This window comes from Cydia amplana, chromosome 9 (assembly GCF_948474715.1).
Source record: "Cydia amplana chromosome 9, ilCydAmpl1.1, whole genome shotgun sequence".
Taxonomy (NCBI): Eukaryota; Metazoa; Arthropoda; class Insecta; order Lepidoptera; family Tortricidae; genus Cydia; species Cydia amplana.
In genome coordinates, this window is record NC_086077.1 from 3,159,080 (window position 1) to 3,177,694 (window position 18,615).

At 37.1% G+C, this 18,615-nt stretch overlaps 1 protein-coding gene across 1 annotated transcript in view; it reads right to left on the reverse strand.

Moving 5' to 3' along the window:
• Positions 1 to 18,615, reverse strand: part of LOC134650939 (sodium-independent sulfate anion transporter) — a 52,247-nt gene that overhangs the window by 17,255 nt on the left and 16,377 nt on the right. The window contains exons 2-5 of the mRNA XM_063505894.1: positions 4,670 to 4,880; positions 3,206 to 3,407; positions 1,189 to 1,328; positions 846 to 926 (exon numbers count right to left, since the gene is read on the reverse strand). Coding sequence (XP_063361964.1) covers positions 846 to 926; positions 1,189 to 1,328; positions 3,206 to 3,407; positions 4,670 to 4,870 — 624 coding nt within the window. The 5' untranslated portion in view covers positions 4,871 to 4,880. The remainder of the gene's footprint in view (positions 1 to 845; positions 927 to 1,188; positions 1,329 to 3,205; positions 3,408 to 4,669; positions 4,881 to 18,615) is intronic.

The window sequence follows — 18,615 nt, forward strand, 5'->3', positions numbered from 1 at the left end:
CGGTTCCGCACCATCAACAAAAAATAGAGCAAAACAAGCAAAAAAACGGTCACCCATCCAAGTACTGACCCCGCCCGACGTTGCTTAACTTAGGTCAAAAATCACGTTTGTTGTATGGGAGCCCCACTTAAATCTTTATTTTATTCTGTTTTTAGTATTTGTTGTTAGTATAGCGGCAACAGAAATACATCATCTGTGAAAATTTCAACTGTCTAGCTATCACGGTTCGTGAGATACAGCCTGGTGACAGACGGACGGACGGACGGACGGACGGACGGACGGACGGACGGACGGACGGACGGACGGACAGCGGAGTCTTAATAATAGGGTCCCGTTTTTACCCTTTGGGTACGGAACACTAAAAACGAGGCGAGGCCTGTGCACTGTGGGACACTAAACTAGGCTGATAAAAAATTTTTTTGCCAGGAGTTTCTTGACTGTTTCTAGAGATGAAGATGGCATGTAAAGACAGTCGTGCTGCAAAAAAAATTGGGAGCCCGTGATTCATATGGTTAGGGGGCGATAAAATGTGTATTTCTAATATGCCCCTTAAAAAAATTATTTGGTAGGTATAACGAAACAATTTATCGTAAGAGTGAAACATCTCATTTTGTTTTTATCAGTTAACTGAAATATATTTAGATAAAACTATATTGAGAAAGCGTAACTATTATGTATTCCTAGAAAATCAAAACATTCTTACAAAAAATTAGATAATCGTAGTACAAAAAGCGACAATTAGCGAAAGTGCCTATTATATTGTGAAAATCAATAATTAATATCACAAATCACGATTGCTTTGTCTTGACGATTTTAGTAATTACTTTTGATCATGAAATACTCACACGCATAAGTAGTAAAACAATTATACAGGTAACTCCTAACGCGCTGTCTGACAGTCTTGCATTTGGTAAATTTTCTGCAACCTGCAAAAAAAGATAATTTAGAGATAACTGCATGTGAGTAGGTAAATACCTAGTTATTTGTATTACAAGGGGGCAAACTTGTTGTTTAACCGCTCGTGCTAATATTGGTACCCGAGCAAGCGAAAAATTCCAAAATTGAACCACGAGCGTAGCGAGTATTCGAAATGTAATGTGCAATACGGTTGAAAGGCATCAGTTCACCCCTTGGTTAACAATCTTCTATCCTCTACGTAAAGGTGTTAGAAGCTTACAAGTAAATTACCATTTTGACGGTTGTGAGGAAACCTCCCGACTTGAAGCTAAGTCCGAGCAGACCTTTCAGCTGAGACACGGCGATGATGACTGACGTGGCCGACGTGAAGCCAACAGTCACCGGCACCGATATGAAGTCTATCAGGACCCCTGATGAAGATAAGAAAAAAATAATGGATCTTTTATTCGAACTATGCCAGTTGCTGGTGAAGTATGCATGTGCTTCTTAGTTACTAAGTCCATCTTTTGTACCATATTTTATGCAAAATAAAGATATTTGATTTGATTTGAACTTCAAATTACTTAGGTATGCGGCGTCACGGCAGACCTCGAAGGAAATGGCGGAACGATCTTGACGTCTTTCGGAAAGATTGGCCTAATATTGCCATAGAAGACGCGTGGAAGAAAGAGAGGGAGGCCTTTACCCAGCAGTGGGACACAACAGGCTAACAAACAAATAAATATAAATAAGGTAGGTTATGCTCCCTGAAGTTAACCTAAAAATATATATAACATTTCTGTAGTGCGATCATACACTGAGCTAGTTATTTAATTTTATATCTTCTTTCTTTTAATAAACGAATTTAATTTAATTTTTTATATTAGCTAGCTAGAACCAGTGGTAATTTTACTCTGTACACGACTGCAAAGAATTCATTCATAATACGACCATGCAATTTTGCAGGTACACTGTACACAAAACAGGCACTCTTGGAATGTCCCGGTGTCAGCAATTTCTAGATTTTCGCAGATTTGTGGGCATTAAGAGCCAACAGGAGTGGTCATTTCTCCATACAAACGTACTCGACTGTTTCCTCCGTGGGTTTTGAAGCTAGAGCAATGATTTTTTCAACACAGATTAATATTGTCAATATCTGTGTCGGACCGTTTTGCTTTTTTTGATATTTTTGTTTTTTAAGGCGCTAGAGCCCTTCAAAAATGGCCAAAATGGCCTAATTGACTATGCCGCAATGAGAGGCGTGCTATTTAAAACTGACATCAATTAGTCAAAAAAGCAAAACGGTCCGACACAGATAATGTCATAATCATTAAGATTTCCAAATTTGGTTACGATTGGTTAAGTTTTGGAGGAGGAAACAGTCGAGTACGAAACCTCGATTTTTGATATTTTTACGCAGGATTTTTCGCCTTGTCCTTATCGCACCAGTTTTAGGAGCCGCTTCCGTTAGCGAGACGGGTATATTTACCTAAAATATTTAAATCTTAGCTCCTGTTGGCTCTTAAACAGCTTTTTGATGTTCGAGAATCTTGGTCTGCTCTCCAGTAGGTATATAGTTACTTAAGAATTGAAGCGTTAATTCTATTCTAGGCATAGCCTATGGAATACAGAGTATCTTCCCACTTCACCATTTCCAGCATCATATTTCGAAAGCAAATGCGCTTAAAGTCAGTTTTCGGCACTGATGTCTCTGCCACACAGGAATAAAAGATTAGGCCAATCAACAACTACCTATAGTTGCTCAAACCAATTTGTCAGTAAATAAGAACAAAAAAAACTATACTCATCCTTTTCTTTTGGGTGCTAGTACTAGTGTAAGACAAATATAGTACGATTATCTCTGTCTATGTTGAAATGAGACAGTCCTTTGACAAGCTAAAGGTCGGAAACGCGCATGTAACACCACTAGAGTTGCAGGCGTCCATAGGCTACGGTGACTGCTTACCATCAGGCGGCCCGTATGCTTGTTTGCCACCGGTGTGGTATAAAAAAAAACTATAACTTCAATTCACCTAAATGCAGCATCCCCATGACGAGCTGCACAATGCCAGTCAGAAAACACAGCAGGACGGCGTATTCAGGCCGCGGCGGCGTGCCCTGTATCTGGGCGTGCGTCATCAACGCCAGGAGCGCGGTGGGGCCCAGCGTGATGTCCTTACAGGAGCCGAAGATGACGTACAAGAAGCAGCCCATGAATCCATAGGCTACGGTGACTGCTTATCACCAGGCGGCCCGTATGCTTGTTTGCCACTGGTGTGGTATAAAAAAAACTATAACTTCAATTCACCTAAATGTAGCGTCCCCATGACGAGCTGCACAACGCCGGTCAGAAAACACAGCAGGACGGCGTATTCAGGCCGCGGCGGCGTGCCCTGTATCTGGGCGTGCGTCATCAACGCCAGGAGCGCGGTGGGGCCCAGCGTGATGTCCTTACAGGAGCCGAAGATGACGTACACGAAGCAGCCCATGAATGAGGAGTACAGGCCGTCCTGTGGAATATAAGCTTTTTGAAGTGAAAACTTCTTTAGCGGCGCTGTGCACTTTTTGTGATGGGGAAAAAATGTTAAACTCGTAACAGGTGTCACGTGACCGTAAGACGTAAGACGGACACGTGACCTGATCGGAAAACTGTTACTTCAATGTCATTGAGTTTTTCTTTATTGATTTAAATGGCATCTAGTGGGTTTCCCTCTAACTGGTATTAATATAACTCGAGTACTAACAGTGATGTGCTTAGGGGTTTCAAGTAATGCGACGAAATAACGCTAGATGGCGTTAACCTCAATTATACATAGTGCTGCAGATATTTTGCACTAGTCATTGAGTTTTCACTTCTGCCGACCCGTGTTTTTACAAAAAAAAATTGTTGACAGCCCTTTTCTTTCAACAGGCACCTAATATCCAATTCGGTTACGTTATTTAATCACAAATAGGGATCAATCCGGATCCGAAATGTGTGAAATTATCCGGATCTGGATCCGGATCAGCGGATCTTCTCATACATTTAGGATCCGTGGTGAAACCCTAATCACAGAGCTCCTATGGCCACTCTCTGTGTCCATCATCAGATACTATTGCATTGTCACCCAACTTACTGTGTATGAAGTATCAGCTCAATCGAATAATGGGAAGTGGGTCTAATTTAGCTTGCAAGATTTGACTCGAACATACATAAATATACAAACATTGCAAGTTAAATAAACGTTTGTTAAAAGACGTAAAGTCAAGTACAATTAGAGTGCTGGTGGTAGCGCTATGGCTTCCAAAACAGTCGTGGGTTCAAACCCTGGCTCGTGACAAAAGAGATTTTTGGATCTTATTTGCAAAATAATATTTTAGTAAACATCTAGAGGAAACCGTTATAATTCACAAAATGACAAGTTTAGTAAAAGATGACGAAAACCACTTCGCTTTCAGAAAAAAAAATAACGGTACCAATTCTTCAGATTAAGTTTGGAATAAAGGAAGGTTTATTATGTCTAAGTTCAAATGCGGTGGAATACCTACTGCGCAGTATTCGTCCGACTTTGGTGCTGATAGGACGCTCCTAATGGATCAAAACATGATATTCGACCTAAATTACTGTCCCGGTTTTAAATATTCTAAAGTTCGAGTCTCACTAAAATTATCTAGCTAAAATCTACAAGCGCCTGAATCCCGTCAAACGCTTTACGGAAGCTCGCTCATTTATTATTTCCCGGCTGAAACAGAAATCCCTAGGCAGGTAATTAAACATGCAAGTTTGCCTTACCTGGGGCTCTAAGCCGGCGAGCGTAGCATAAGCCAGTGCCTGCGGTATGACCGTGAGCCCAACTGTTATCCCTGCGATAAGATCGGCCACCGCCTTCTCTGAGTTGTACTCTGGAAGCCATGTTACTATGGGCAGTCTTTTGCTCAGCAGCCGCCGGCACCATGCTTGCCTTTTGAAACGGTTTTTTGAAGGGGACGCCATTTTGGGGTACCTGGTGACAAAAAGAAAAAGTAATTATTAAAACAACGTTGTTCGTAGGGCCAACCTACATTTTATTAAACCTGTTTTTATTTTACTACCTATGTTTGCTCTGAAAACGGTTTTCATTGAAAATGTGAGTCGTTTAAATTTCATAGTTACTTTTAGAACAACACTTAATCTAGACAAATTCTTACAATAATTACTAGCCCTCGTTTGAATATTAATATTTCCTTATTGTTTTAGGAGACAATTAACAAATCGTGCAAATGTTAAATTAATGGCTCATAAAAGAGTCAGCGATAATTATATTTTATGCAAATAATTCTTGCAAATGTTTGGTAGTAAAATTAAAAAACCGGCCAAGTGCGAGTGGGACTCACGCACGGAGGGTTCCGCACCATCAACAAAAAATAGAGAAAAACAAGCAAAAAAAACGGTCACCCATCCAAGTACTGACCCCGCCCGACGTTGCTTAACTTCGGTCAAAAATCACGTTTGTTGTATGGGAGCCCCACTTAAATCTTTATTTTATTCTGTTTTTAGTATTTGTTGTTATAGCGGCAACAGAAATACATAATCTGTGAAAATTTCAACTGTCTAGCTATCACGGTTCGTGAGATACAGCCTGGTGACAGACGGACGGACGGACGGACACACGGACAGCGGAGTCTTAGTAATAGGGACCCGTTTTTACCCTTTGGGTACGGAACCCTAAAAATTATGTTTGGCCGAGTGATAAAAAGATTAATTCCATGAGATAACCTTAGCGTAATTGTCCCAGTTAAGTAAGTAGCTTTAATATAATAACACTTAATAATTAATTTTTTATTTAGGACAAACGCCTCAATCTAACACAAAGCTAAAGACTCGGCTTTGATCTTTTTGCAGTAAGTACTTATAGCCAGGGTTCGAAATTATCCAGATAATTATAGTATTTTTGATAATTATCCGATAAATATCATGACGATAATTATCAGGCATAAAAATCACGATACTTATCGCGTAATTATCAGGATAACTATCATTGATAATTATCCTTTCGAACCCTGCATAAGCACCTATAAAGGTATCTTCATATAAATAAGGAAGATATCTTGCGTTCACAATATAAAAACACATCTGAAAATCCTTTCTAAAAACACGACTTAGTAATAAATCAAGTCAAAAGTTAACAATACGTTCCTTTAGAAACTGGGTCTTTCTTAGTAGGTAGTATTTTGTTTCTAAGAAATAAAAGAGGCATGAAAACTTCGTAGTTCGTGCCTACACTGAAAGTTTTCAGCGCGACATGATTTATAAACAAACGAGGGTTGAAAGGTATTTCAAAGTACCCCTCACAACCATAAGGTTAAGACCTACAAATAATTGTAGGTCTTAAATAACATTTAGGTTGTGAATGACAATATGAACTCTTCTTCTGACATAAGAAATATAGGTAGTAAAAATGCAAAAGAGGTTCACTATAACTGGATAAGACCAAACAAATTTAATTCTTAATTTACACACTATTACTCTTAACTTAACCAGGCGTGGCTCACTCCGCGATTTCGTCGCGTCGCTACAAGTACCAACAAGTACATGCGGCCCACACCAGTTTTGGTGTCTAGTTGCCGGTTGCCGCGCACCGCTATGGAACGGGCGCCTGCTCGCACTTGCGCCACCTAGCGGTCATATCTGTCGTAATAGACGCGTTTTGTCAGAGACTAAATCTTCTGTGCCTAATAGTACTATATTATTGTTAGTTAAAACACAGAATAAATAATAATTTATTCTGTGTTTTAACTAACAATTCGTTAAACTTATTGCAGAGATAAAGCCCACCAATGGTAAGATAAGATTGTTGCTGTTATAGTAGCAACTGGCGACTAAAGTTATGCCATCTCTTTCACTCTTGGTAGGTCTTAACAAGGGTAAAAGAGGTAACATTATGGCCTCAGTCGCCAGTTATTGGTATTGCGGTAACTATAGTACCTACTTTAGTTAATATCCCCCTTTGGCAGCGACCCGCCATTACCTATCTACAACTACATCCCTCCCTAGATCCCTACCGGCCTACAAAGCTCTCCTGGAGAATTGGGCAGTTGATTTAATTAAAGGCCCTTTGTGTCACACACCTCCAATTTCCTAATAAACAGCTCAGGATAAACATGACCGTCCGAAAACAAAGGCAGCGTTCTTACAGATGAACGGGCCAAAATATCGAAGCTGCCTTGTAAAGTCAAATAATTTAATTTCCGACCCATTTCGTACCTTGTCACAGAGACAGTCAATATTGTCACTGTGACATGGTACAGAATGGGACGGAAATTAATATGTATTATTGTCCAGAACGACAAATATTACGCATTATATTTGTTGGGACTTCTGTGTCCCATTAGTCTCATATGAACACTTTGGATCAAATATAAAAATACCCTTTGGGTTAAATTCGGGTACTGGTTCTGTTATAATATTTAAGGTTAATTTTGGTGAATTACATAACAATTATAATTTGATCTATCTTATCACATTTAAGTAAATATTGAACACTAAGGGTAAGTATATATACGGGTACAAACGTTCGTTGGTAGAACGATCTCTGCTTACTATTCGTTAGGTGCACGACTGGTGCTGCCCTCATTTTGGCGGACTTTCTACGTTAAATCTTATGGAGTAAAATTAGTTCTAGCGGCTGCCGCTAGTACTAATGACGAAAATTCCATAAGATTACCTATGTTTGTGACGATCAGCGCCACTTCCCCCTCCACCGACTTCGCACCTTGCCAATAGGAAATATTCTCAACAAATATTTTTTTCATAAAAAATGGAAAACGTTCTCGGGAACGGCACAACTCTAATAGGGAACTTAAGAAACCCTGTAACTTAAAATTTCAATTCCCAGGCTTTTATAAGTATAATGTAATCCCATCGAAAGGAGTTACAAAGTTACAGATGTTACAATTGACAAAATCTAATTACTTACGGAAAGTCCACAAACTAAGACGACTACATACACAGTTGAATAAGAAGAAATAAAAAAACTTGGTAGATTTCAGACCCTCCCAGCAGGGTTGAAACAAATCAATTACTGTCAATTCTATCCGACAGAATATGTTGGCAACGGATAATAACTTATTAAGGTATATTCGAGGTACCTTCAATTGTCTCGGCTGGTATTGTGGACGGTGTATTAATTTGGGATGAGATGTTACGTCGGTTGATTGCTAATAAACCTTTGGTAAACAATGACGCCTGCCCTTTGTTTTGTTGCCAGTCATGGGGATTTGATTAGGGTTTCCATTAACCTGTGTATTTACATTTATTTGAAATATGGAGCTACTGAAGAGATTTACATTTAATAGAATGCTTTGTTGGTGTGACGTCCAGGCGCCGTTGTGTACTGGGTGACCAAATGAAACAACTGTTATCGCTTGTGCACTCCGCAGCCACGCGCACGCCATGACACTTCCCTATGGAGTGAAGCTAGCGGGTAGTTGCGTCGTACTGTTTATTGTGTAACCGTCACATCTCTCCCTTTTTATAACAATTTATTTATTTTACTTTATATATTAACCATGCAACAATAATTCAGTTTATCTTATTATCTTATACTCGCTACGTTGATTTATTTTTCCAATCTAGGTATACTACCACCGGTTCGGAAAAGTTAACCTCAGACCCGAGAAGAACCGGCGTAAGAAACTCGGCGAAGTGTGGATCCATTTTACAACTGTTAAATAATAAATATTTTCCAACACTAGCAAGCCTTTAAACCTGTAAAACTATTATTTGATTATTCCTAATTGTTACCGACTTTTAATTTACTTTAAGTCATGTTATGCTTGCCACATAAAACTTATAATTTGATTTGTTACAAATATTTCTTGCGATACCCTACCAGGGTCCATGTGCCTGTATGTTACTATGTAGTTTACTCGTATGTAATATAAATATGTACATTGGATGCAAAATAAAGATCTCTATCTCTATTTTACTTTTACAATTTCTTATGTGTCAGTCCCTCTCCTTCTCCTATTTGCAGTTTTGAGTCTAAGTCCTTTTATTAACTTGAATATAATTCAAAGAATTATTTTAAAAGCCTTAATTACTACATTTTCCTTTTGATGCTTACACATTTCCAGGTATTAACATTAGCATACAATATAATATTTTACTAAATTAATACCTATTTCATGATTTAGGTACAATAAAATTGTAAGCTTGCCAAGCGTCTTGGACATTAGTTACTTACTGGCAATAACTGATTGACTCAGTTTTACTTGTCTTGTATGATGTTAATATATATGAGGCAATTTATAATACTTATAGATAATCCAATGTCAAATAAAGTAGCAATGTTACTCTATTCATAGTAGAGGTACCACGTCAAGTATATTTAGTTTTACTTGTGAATAGGTTAAGCAAACAATAATCTATATAAATATATTTATATATAATTAATTTGTTAGGTACCTACTAAGATTTACCTGCCTATTTGACCATTGTTATTATCTAATCATAATCATATCTAATTATCGTTCTTCAATTATATGTAATACTTGGATAATATAATATTGACATCAATTAATCCAAATATTTATTTTATTCATTCTATTACTCAAAAAGTAACACAGCAAATATAATATCGAATGTAATATTAATCTAGCAACTTTTGCGAAGAATCATAATTACAATTTATGTTATGAAAATAACGTAACTCCTTTTTACTAATCGGAAGCTGATTTTTCAACTAGTAAGCCAGTAAGTATTGTATTATTATTTCCACAACAATTACTGTCAGACTATCACATAAATATTAATATTTGTATACACTTTTTCTCCGGTTTATTTCAATTACTTGCAACAGTTGCAACATATTTTATAAACCTGAAACATACACACCTTGTATGTCTGTTTCCTAAGTATGTCATTTAACTTCAATAAACATCTTACAACGAACCAATGGAACTCCATTATCTTAACCATGATCCCATGAAATACAGAGTAAGTAGGTACACAAGAATACGCTGTTCGAATGTTTACTTTACCATTATAGCGTTACGTTTAACGGTTCTGTTTGATATGACCTAGGGTTTTGGTCTTTTGGGTCTTAGTGTAGATTAGTACCATATATGTGTACTCTTGGGTAGATCCATGAAGTGGCTCTAGATGCAACTTTAATCTACTAGTTTTACTAAATTAGTTAGTCTCAACTAATTAAACATCAATCAGGCACTGTCATTGAGGGCGATCAAGATCACGGTTAATTCGAATACTTATTGTTTTTATTTTCTAATGTATACCTACTCAGACACACTATTTACTTATTTGATTGTTTCTGTTTTGTTTTAATGTATCGGTTCTGAGACTATGTATAATTTCCAATGTATGTATTGTCTCTACCGCATACCTAAGCGTTTTGGCATCCTTAAATATTGTAGTTTTATGCATGTGACTGAAATAGGGAAATATATTTTCCAGTAAATTGCCTTTTTAATTACACCTAATTATAATTAGTCATCACATCACACATATCACTCATCTTAATCTGAGTAGGTGTACCTACTACCTAGGTACTTAAAAGGTACTTCGTCATCTACCTGTCAACCGACAAAAGTCGTATGTCTATTTACAAGGCATTAGGTTAACCGCTGTTCACTAGAGTTTTGCTGTTAGTACCTAAGTCATGTTTGCCTTGGGTATAGTTTCGTAGTATAGTTAGTAAGCTGTGCTTCCTCACTGTGCAAGGCTCCACGCATCGCCACTCCCGTTTTTACAGCATTGACTTTAGGTACTACATGACATGATGTATTATGACAGGGCCAGCGCATCTATTTACGTACCTTTTGTACTTGGGTTTGTGATTGAGCTTTGTCCTGATTATTATTCAATAGAATCATGTATTCCGGCTTTAAAATAGATTGGGATTGGAATTTATAATATGAAATCTGGGTCATATACGATTTTGAAGGAATTGTATATCCTCATCTATTTATAGATTTTATTTGGGCAGTTTAGGCATGCCTCTGTGTTCCACAGTTTCCACGGCTGCGCAAAATGCATTATTATCCTGGTCACCTGCTTGTTTCTCTTAAATTATAATTTAACGCGTTCTCTAACTGTTCCAACATAATGGCTACAACAATCTTTAATCGGAATACCGTCTATTAAGTCGTCGTATACTTTATACACTTGCTTTGTTCGTTTTTATTTAAGCTGATACATTGAGTACTTACCTATACGAACATCTGCAAAATGCCGTAAATTTATGATACGGGTACAAGTTAGAGGAAGGTTAAATTGTAGTACTTTACAGGAAATATTTTTTCCAAATATATTTGTAAAATTGAAAATCTACCTGAATCTATATTAGTAGGTATGCCTATTCCCGAGGCCATCCATCTATACCTACGCCTTAAGTGAACTGGAACAGTAGGCAGAGGCACCAATTATATAATTTTCGCTGCTTATTATATAATTTTGAATTAAATAAATACATAGCAGGTTACTCTACTAACATTATGTCAGTTTATTACTATTTTGCCTCCCTATTAAGTCTAATGGTGGTATCTGGGACATTTTGGATGACCTATGACAAGATCCTATCGTTAGTACCAACCAACTCTATATCGCGTCTACTAGACTTGTTACTAGGTACATTTGACCCTTTTGGCTTGTTAGTACTGGGTAGTTGAACATAATACTAATTATACCTTGTTTATATCGTAGGTAAGCGTTATGATTTCGCTGTATCATTTATTTTATTTTGCTAGTACCAGTGGAACATTCAACCTACTACTTATTTATTTTGCCAGTACCAGTTGAACGTTTCAATTCAACCTACTAATTATTTGTTTTGCTAGTACCAATTGAACAATTTCAACCTACTACTTATTTGTTTTGCTAGTACCAGTTGAACATATCAACCTACTACTTATTTGTTTTGCTAGTACCAGTTGAACACTTCAACCTACTACTTATTTGTTTTGCTAGTACTAGTTGAACGTTCCATCCTACTAATTATTTGTTTTGCGTCATTAGTAGTTAATTATACCAACTGCAGCATAGATGTGATGTACAGTTTACTTCTTGTAATTTATTTTTCTTGTTAGTCCGACTCCGACTTACTACTCAATTCATTTGATGCTGAGTTTACGTGTCTACTCCTACAGTAAAACAATAACAAAGCCCTCGGCATTCATCAGTCTAAGTACATATCTATAGTTCTTGACTCACTTGACATCGTAACGGTCCTTGATAATTTTACTGATCCGTTACCTGCTAGCATTCTTTATTGTCATAACATACCTATGTATATATAAATACATGTTAAGTCGACACCAAGTTAGGTAACAGCGATTCATACCATTTCAATTGATTATAAGTATTATAACAGGTTATTTTAATCGAACAATATTTCTTTTAGGACATAAGGTCCCTAAAAATTTATACAACTATACCGACTTAATATGCAGGTTTCTCAATAGGTTTCCTTATGTAAAAATATCTTAGTAATTACACAACTAAGTAGGTAGGTATATTTTAAGTATGAACGGCAAATACACAACAACTCATAATAATCGTGATTTCCGCGAAGATAGTTTGATTATTTACCCTTTATATCATATGAATTCTAATATACGGTTTTGAGTCAGAAAATAAACCATGTACCAACTGTATTTGTAACACGCAAATCATCAGCATATTCGTTTCTGTCACTTCATGGAAAAATTAATACACCGGTGCCACATCATTCTAATAATGCAACATGAGTACATTATTTTTTGTAGGATTTTCCCAATTATTGATCTATCTTGCATTGATTGCACTTTTGGATTTACAATTGGTAACCAGGCTCACGAACAGTAGCTACTGTCAAAGAGTTAGTGTAATAAGCAAGCGCATATTTCTTCTTTGCTTGGTAAACATTCCTCCCGAGCTACCATCAATTACTCACTAAATAGTTGTAAAGTTAACTACTGTTCTTATGTAAACAGTCGACAAAATCAACTGTGCATATACATAATTGTTTTTATTAACATTGATTGTAAACAAAACTATAAAATTAGGTATTTATATTTATTATTATTGGGGTGGTATCGGGCCTTTGAGTGTCACGCCGACCACGTATTGATCTATGGTGACGGCCCTTTAAAGTTCATTACTAATGCCCGTTGCATCCAGAAAATTACAGATGCTTTGGGCCGTAACGTTCTGTACCTCATAGGGTTGCAATACATGTCGCCCTAAGTAGGTATAAAATTAGGTATAGGTACAAGATCTACCTTTTTACAGTTTTGCACTAATATTTAAATTCTGCACTAGTTTCTTTAATACTCCTCTGACGTGAGTTTGGAATTTCATAACCTAGTTACGTAACAAAGTCGTTGCAATTTTAATATTTCCGTATTATGTACAACCGTACGTCACTCGTTACAATATCACCTCGCCCAAACTTTTGTATTGCCTGAATACAATCGGGAGCTCGGGAGCAAATGGACAACTACGGTAGCTATTAGGTTAGGATTTCCATACCTTAGGTATTTTGTTTTTTTTCCGCCACCGTTACCTTTCCTTTTCGTAATTTTTTTTGGTGATGTTTTATCCTCGTCGCCATTTGTGACGTCCAGGCGCCGTTGTGTACTGGGTGACCAAATGAAACAACTGTTATCGCTTGTGCACTCCGCAGCCACGCGCACGCCATGACACTTCCCTATGGAGTGAAGCTAGCGGGTAGTTGCGTCGTACTGTTTATTGTGTAACCGTCACAGTTGGTACTTAAAAACTATTGTATTCTGAATATCATGTTTAAAACTTTCGCGTTTTGAACACATACCTATCCCAGCAAACCACCACCACGACCAGTGAAACCTGTGTCGAAAAGTCGGTAAATAAAGGTAATAAAATAAATTTCGCGATAGACCCGTCTATAAATGTAAGTTAATATTGTATTTTGTTCTTAGATTGACAAGGATTATTTATTTTCATATTTAAGGTCGAAGATATTAGCAACATGTAATGTACCTAAGTATTGCAAGTCTCGTTAATAATTCCTTACTATTAAGCTAGTCAAACAGCGTTTTCTTGCACGAAACAAAACAATTTACACCTAGTCAAATTAAAATACAGTCAAGAAGAAACAGTAGTAACGAACCGAACTACAATGCGGAATGTTAAAAAGAATAAGACCTCAATAAAAGGGAAGCAAAACATGCAATCAACAGCAGTAGGTATGTAAAATTACATATAACATCGCATTAAAGCCGTCTAATGTAATTTCACAATCAACGACAATGCAAACAGTGAACGATAATTGAATATCATGATGCGCCGGTCGGTATGGCCCTGACAAGTCAATTTGTTTCGCTAAACATAATCAACCATAATTGAACTGATGTATTATGCTGTATACAAAACGCAAGCTAGTTGAGAATTTATTACACATAATTATTACAATAAAATGAGGTACTTTTTCACGCGTAACTCCGGCAGGTCATGAGGAAAGGAATAATTTCAATATGTCTCCATTATTTGTATGTATGGTGGTAAAATACTCTGGGAGAAATTTGGGCAGGAAGCCAAGTCGGGCAAGCTGTTGCAAACCGGGCGACTGTGTTCTGTATGGAGTACCTATACGTCTGGCAAAAAAACTCTTAATGAAGTACCCAAAACAGGCAAATCTCATCCCCAAAACACTGTGGTCGGCACCGACCAGTTTAGACGATTTAAGGGAGTTTGCAATGGGTTAATTGATTAGTATAAGCGTGTTTTGGGTTTAGTGTCGTGTATCCTTTCTTAAGGCGACGTTCGAATTTCAACTGCAGCTGTGTTACTGTTGCGGCGTCTTTGCCGCCGCTGTATCTGTAAATTTCCTTGATAAAACGAGTAACGTTCGTTCTATCACGCTCTTGATAAAATCAAGGAAATTAACGAAGACAGCGGCGGCAACAACGAAGCCGCAACAGTAATAAAAAAAAAATAAGGGGTTGCACTCCGGGAGTGCTGGCAGAAGTGAAAACTCAATCACTATTGCAAAATGTCTGCAGCACTATGTACTATGTAAAATTGAGGTTAACGCCATCTAGCGTTATTTAGTCGCATTACTTGAAACCCCTAAGCACATCACTGTTAGTAGGTACTCGAGTTATATTAATACCAGTTAGAGCGAAACTCACTAGATGGCATTTAAATCAATAAAGAAAAACTCAATGACATTGAAGTAACAGTTTTTCGATCAGGTCACGTGTCCGTCTTACGGTCACGTGACACCTCTCGCGAGTTTAACATTTTTTTCCCATCACAAAAAGTGCACTGCGCCGCTAAAGAAGTTTTCACTTCAAAAAACGATTATGTGAAACCATAAACAGATATAAAACTGGTTAAGGTGGTAAGCGATAAGAATAACTCCACTAGCATAGGTATAATTTCCTATTGTTACATTGCAAATAAGTAATAATCACACGGAAATATGATTAAAAAATAACAGGAATTGAAAATTACGTTGAATTTGCGTATGGTCATCATTACAAGGGTTTCAAGTACATCGTAAAGGTTTCTTTGATTTCTTTCTGAATGAAAAAGTATTGTTGCTGCGCTCTACGTTATCGTTTATAATCGTTTGCGATTAAAATTAGAGAGCGGTTATAATACCTATTTATTGTACATAATTAGGTGTGGTTCATACATGTACATTAAAGGAAATCACAATTAGGTAATCTGATATTCCTAAAGGTAAACGGTGTGGATATTAAATACTTATAACAAGCAAAGGAAACGAATTATACTGCTAGAATAACAGCATTAACAACACAAATTTACTTTATTAAGTCGGATATTTCAGTTTACTTAGAACTGATTGCACACATTTACGACGAATCTCTCATTCTCGTTTTACTATGGAGATAAGGAAGAGTAGTAAGTCAGGACGTAACATTTTGTAAATTACGTACGCCATTTGATAAAATGACTGAAAATTCTTATCATCTTTCCCTCGCATTCCAAGTTTGATGAATAATAAAATAAACTGACATATTTTTGCGCAAAGAGCGACGTTTTACAGCTTTAAAACGTATCCATCTTGATTGGTCATAAAAATGTCCGCTATCAAAGTAATTTAAGCTTTACGACTCGGCTGGCATCAAGGCTGTTGTTTTAACCACTCGGTTCAAACTCAAAAGATAACTAGTATAAGGATGCTCTCAGATTAGGCATAGTTCTAACGGAACCTAGATGTTGGGCGCCAGTTTAACGTGACTTCACGTAAAAGTGGCGCCCAACATCTAGTAGATAGACCAGGATATCTAGAACTGTATCGTATGCATAATTATTAGACCACAGTTTGACTTCTGAATCTTCTGATCCTTGTAGTGGTGTTCCAGTGCTTCAAATGAAACGAGGGAAATTTAAGGGGATGATGGTGGAAACGCCACTACTTTTCAGCATGGCAACATCGAGTTTCTTGAAGCCTTGGAAAACTATTAGAAGGATCAAAAGTCAAATTGCGGTCTATAATGCACACGCCACAGTTCTAGAGATCCTGGTCATAGTCACCCGCGCTCGTCCCAGTAATGATAATACACGAAGCTTCATCTATCGCATATTAAGCGCCTATCTGGGCGTTGGCAATAATTCCTCCCGAGATGATGATCTATCATTGGGGAGGTTGGGAGACGTGAGCCACGTAATTCCTCGATCAATCGGCCGGGCACTCGTGCTGGCATTTTTAGGAAATATTTATTTGTCAAAAGAAATAATTAACGGACGTCGAGTAAAAGTAAAGTAAAGCAGTCGGTGAAAAATGTACCATTTTATACATCTAGTCTGGCGGCCACAAAGGTCTCATGTCGTCTAAATATTGCTCAGATATTGAGATATACTTTGCTCATTTATTTTTGGGTAAATAAAACATTGATTGATACTTGTCGTGTATCAATTTTCTCTCAAAGGGATGCCACCATACAAGTTATAGGAAGTAAATGATTGGTCCATTCATCACGGACCGTATTGCCATTGCTTACTGGGCGCAGAAGAATATTTATTTCAGGTAAAACCAGTAGGTATTAAGCTTGATACAGGCCTGAGAATTTTTGATAAGGCACGGCCCTTATCCAACAAAAAAATATTTTCATACTGTCAGGGTGTAGGGCTGGGGAACCTAACCATATAATTATCAGTCTACCTAATTCTACGGTGTAGTGTGTGTGTGTGTGTGCGTACATGTTATTACCGAAGGCTTTATGTTTTAGTGGCTATAGCAGCTGGTAGCCTTGCCAGCCTTGTTGTAGCATGATTTGATAAGCGGTCTAGTGAGAGATCCAATCAGCTAACGCGATTATGGACGATTGTGTGCGGATTATGGCGCACCATGCCAGTACCCTTACCACGAGCGTCACGCGCACTGAAAGAAATGTTTGCATATAGTTCGTTTTTTTTTTAGCATTAGAAAGAACTTGAAAGAAAATAAGCGATTTTGACATGTCTTTTAATTGAAAAACACTTTTTAAAAATCAATAACTATTACTTATGAAAGCAGAAGACTATAAAAGATCGTATTCGATTCATAATTGTTACATATTTACCGTAACTTATTTTTAAAATGTGTTTTTCAATTAAAAGACACATCAAGATTGTTTACCAAATTCCTAATGCTAAAAAAAACGAAGTATATTAGTAATAAAATGTCTTGTTAACACTTACACAAAAATTGGGACATGAGAACTATGTTTTACGCCTACAGGTTATAACTACAACATCGGTTAAGAATATTGTTAAACATGTATTTCTTACAGCAATGCAGATTGCTGCAATGCTGCGTTTGGAATGTTACCTTTCTTTTTTATAAGTATCCTTCAATGGAATTTTCCTGTTTAAATCTTAAATGCAAACCAATAGACCTTCGTATGTTCTTCACGGTGTTGTCGTTGTAAGGTAAATTGTATCTATTATGATTTAAATCGTTTACTGCAATAAAATATACTGCATAATAATGCTTTTATATCATTATATAGCATAATATCCATAACGGCTGTTAAATACATTGTACGTTTATAACACAATACCTACATAATACCTAGTGGTTGTTGATGTATTCCATTTAATAGTAAACACACGGAGACAAATGCTTTTGACAGCATATTGCGTATTTGATTGAGCGTTTTCACTTATAGAACACACAGTCACAGGTGTAAAATAATATAAATTGACAAGGGGTGCTAGTTCATCGATATGAGGGATTCATAATTCATTCTTGTAGGAATTTTACAGCCGGTCAAAGCCTTGTAGATGGAACCTACTCTTGATGATGGCAGCGGGGATACACTCCTGACTTAGGGAAAACTCGGCTCCGTTCGGCTCAGCATTTATTATTAGGGTTGACACAACTTGACGTCCCTTTGCGAGCAAGACCACAGATAAGATAATGACTTGAATTTTGAAAACCCTAAATAGCCGAAAGGGATAGTGCCATAAGTTAGGAAGGGATGATTCGACCCTGAATCGCTGTCAAACTTCGGTTTTGTAGGAAGTGTCCTTTCTGTACGGTAGTACTATTACTTATTCTGTGACGATAGTACATTTTGGAATTCGACAATGCCATAGACGGCATAGACAGTCAAATTGAGAGTTGCCTACCCCTTTCCAACGTATTTTATTGTTTTTTTTTTTCGTTAATAATATGACACCTACCCAAATCTCAATTGAGAAGGGTCGAAAATATAAAAAGGCTTTTCTCGTATCCTCTAAAGGGTGAAAAGTTTCCCCGTGCTTGG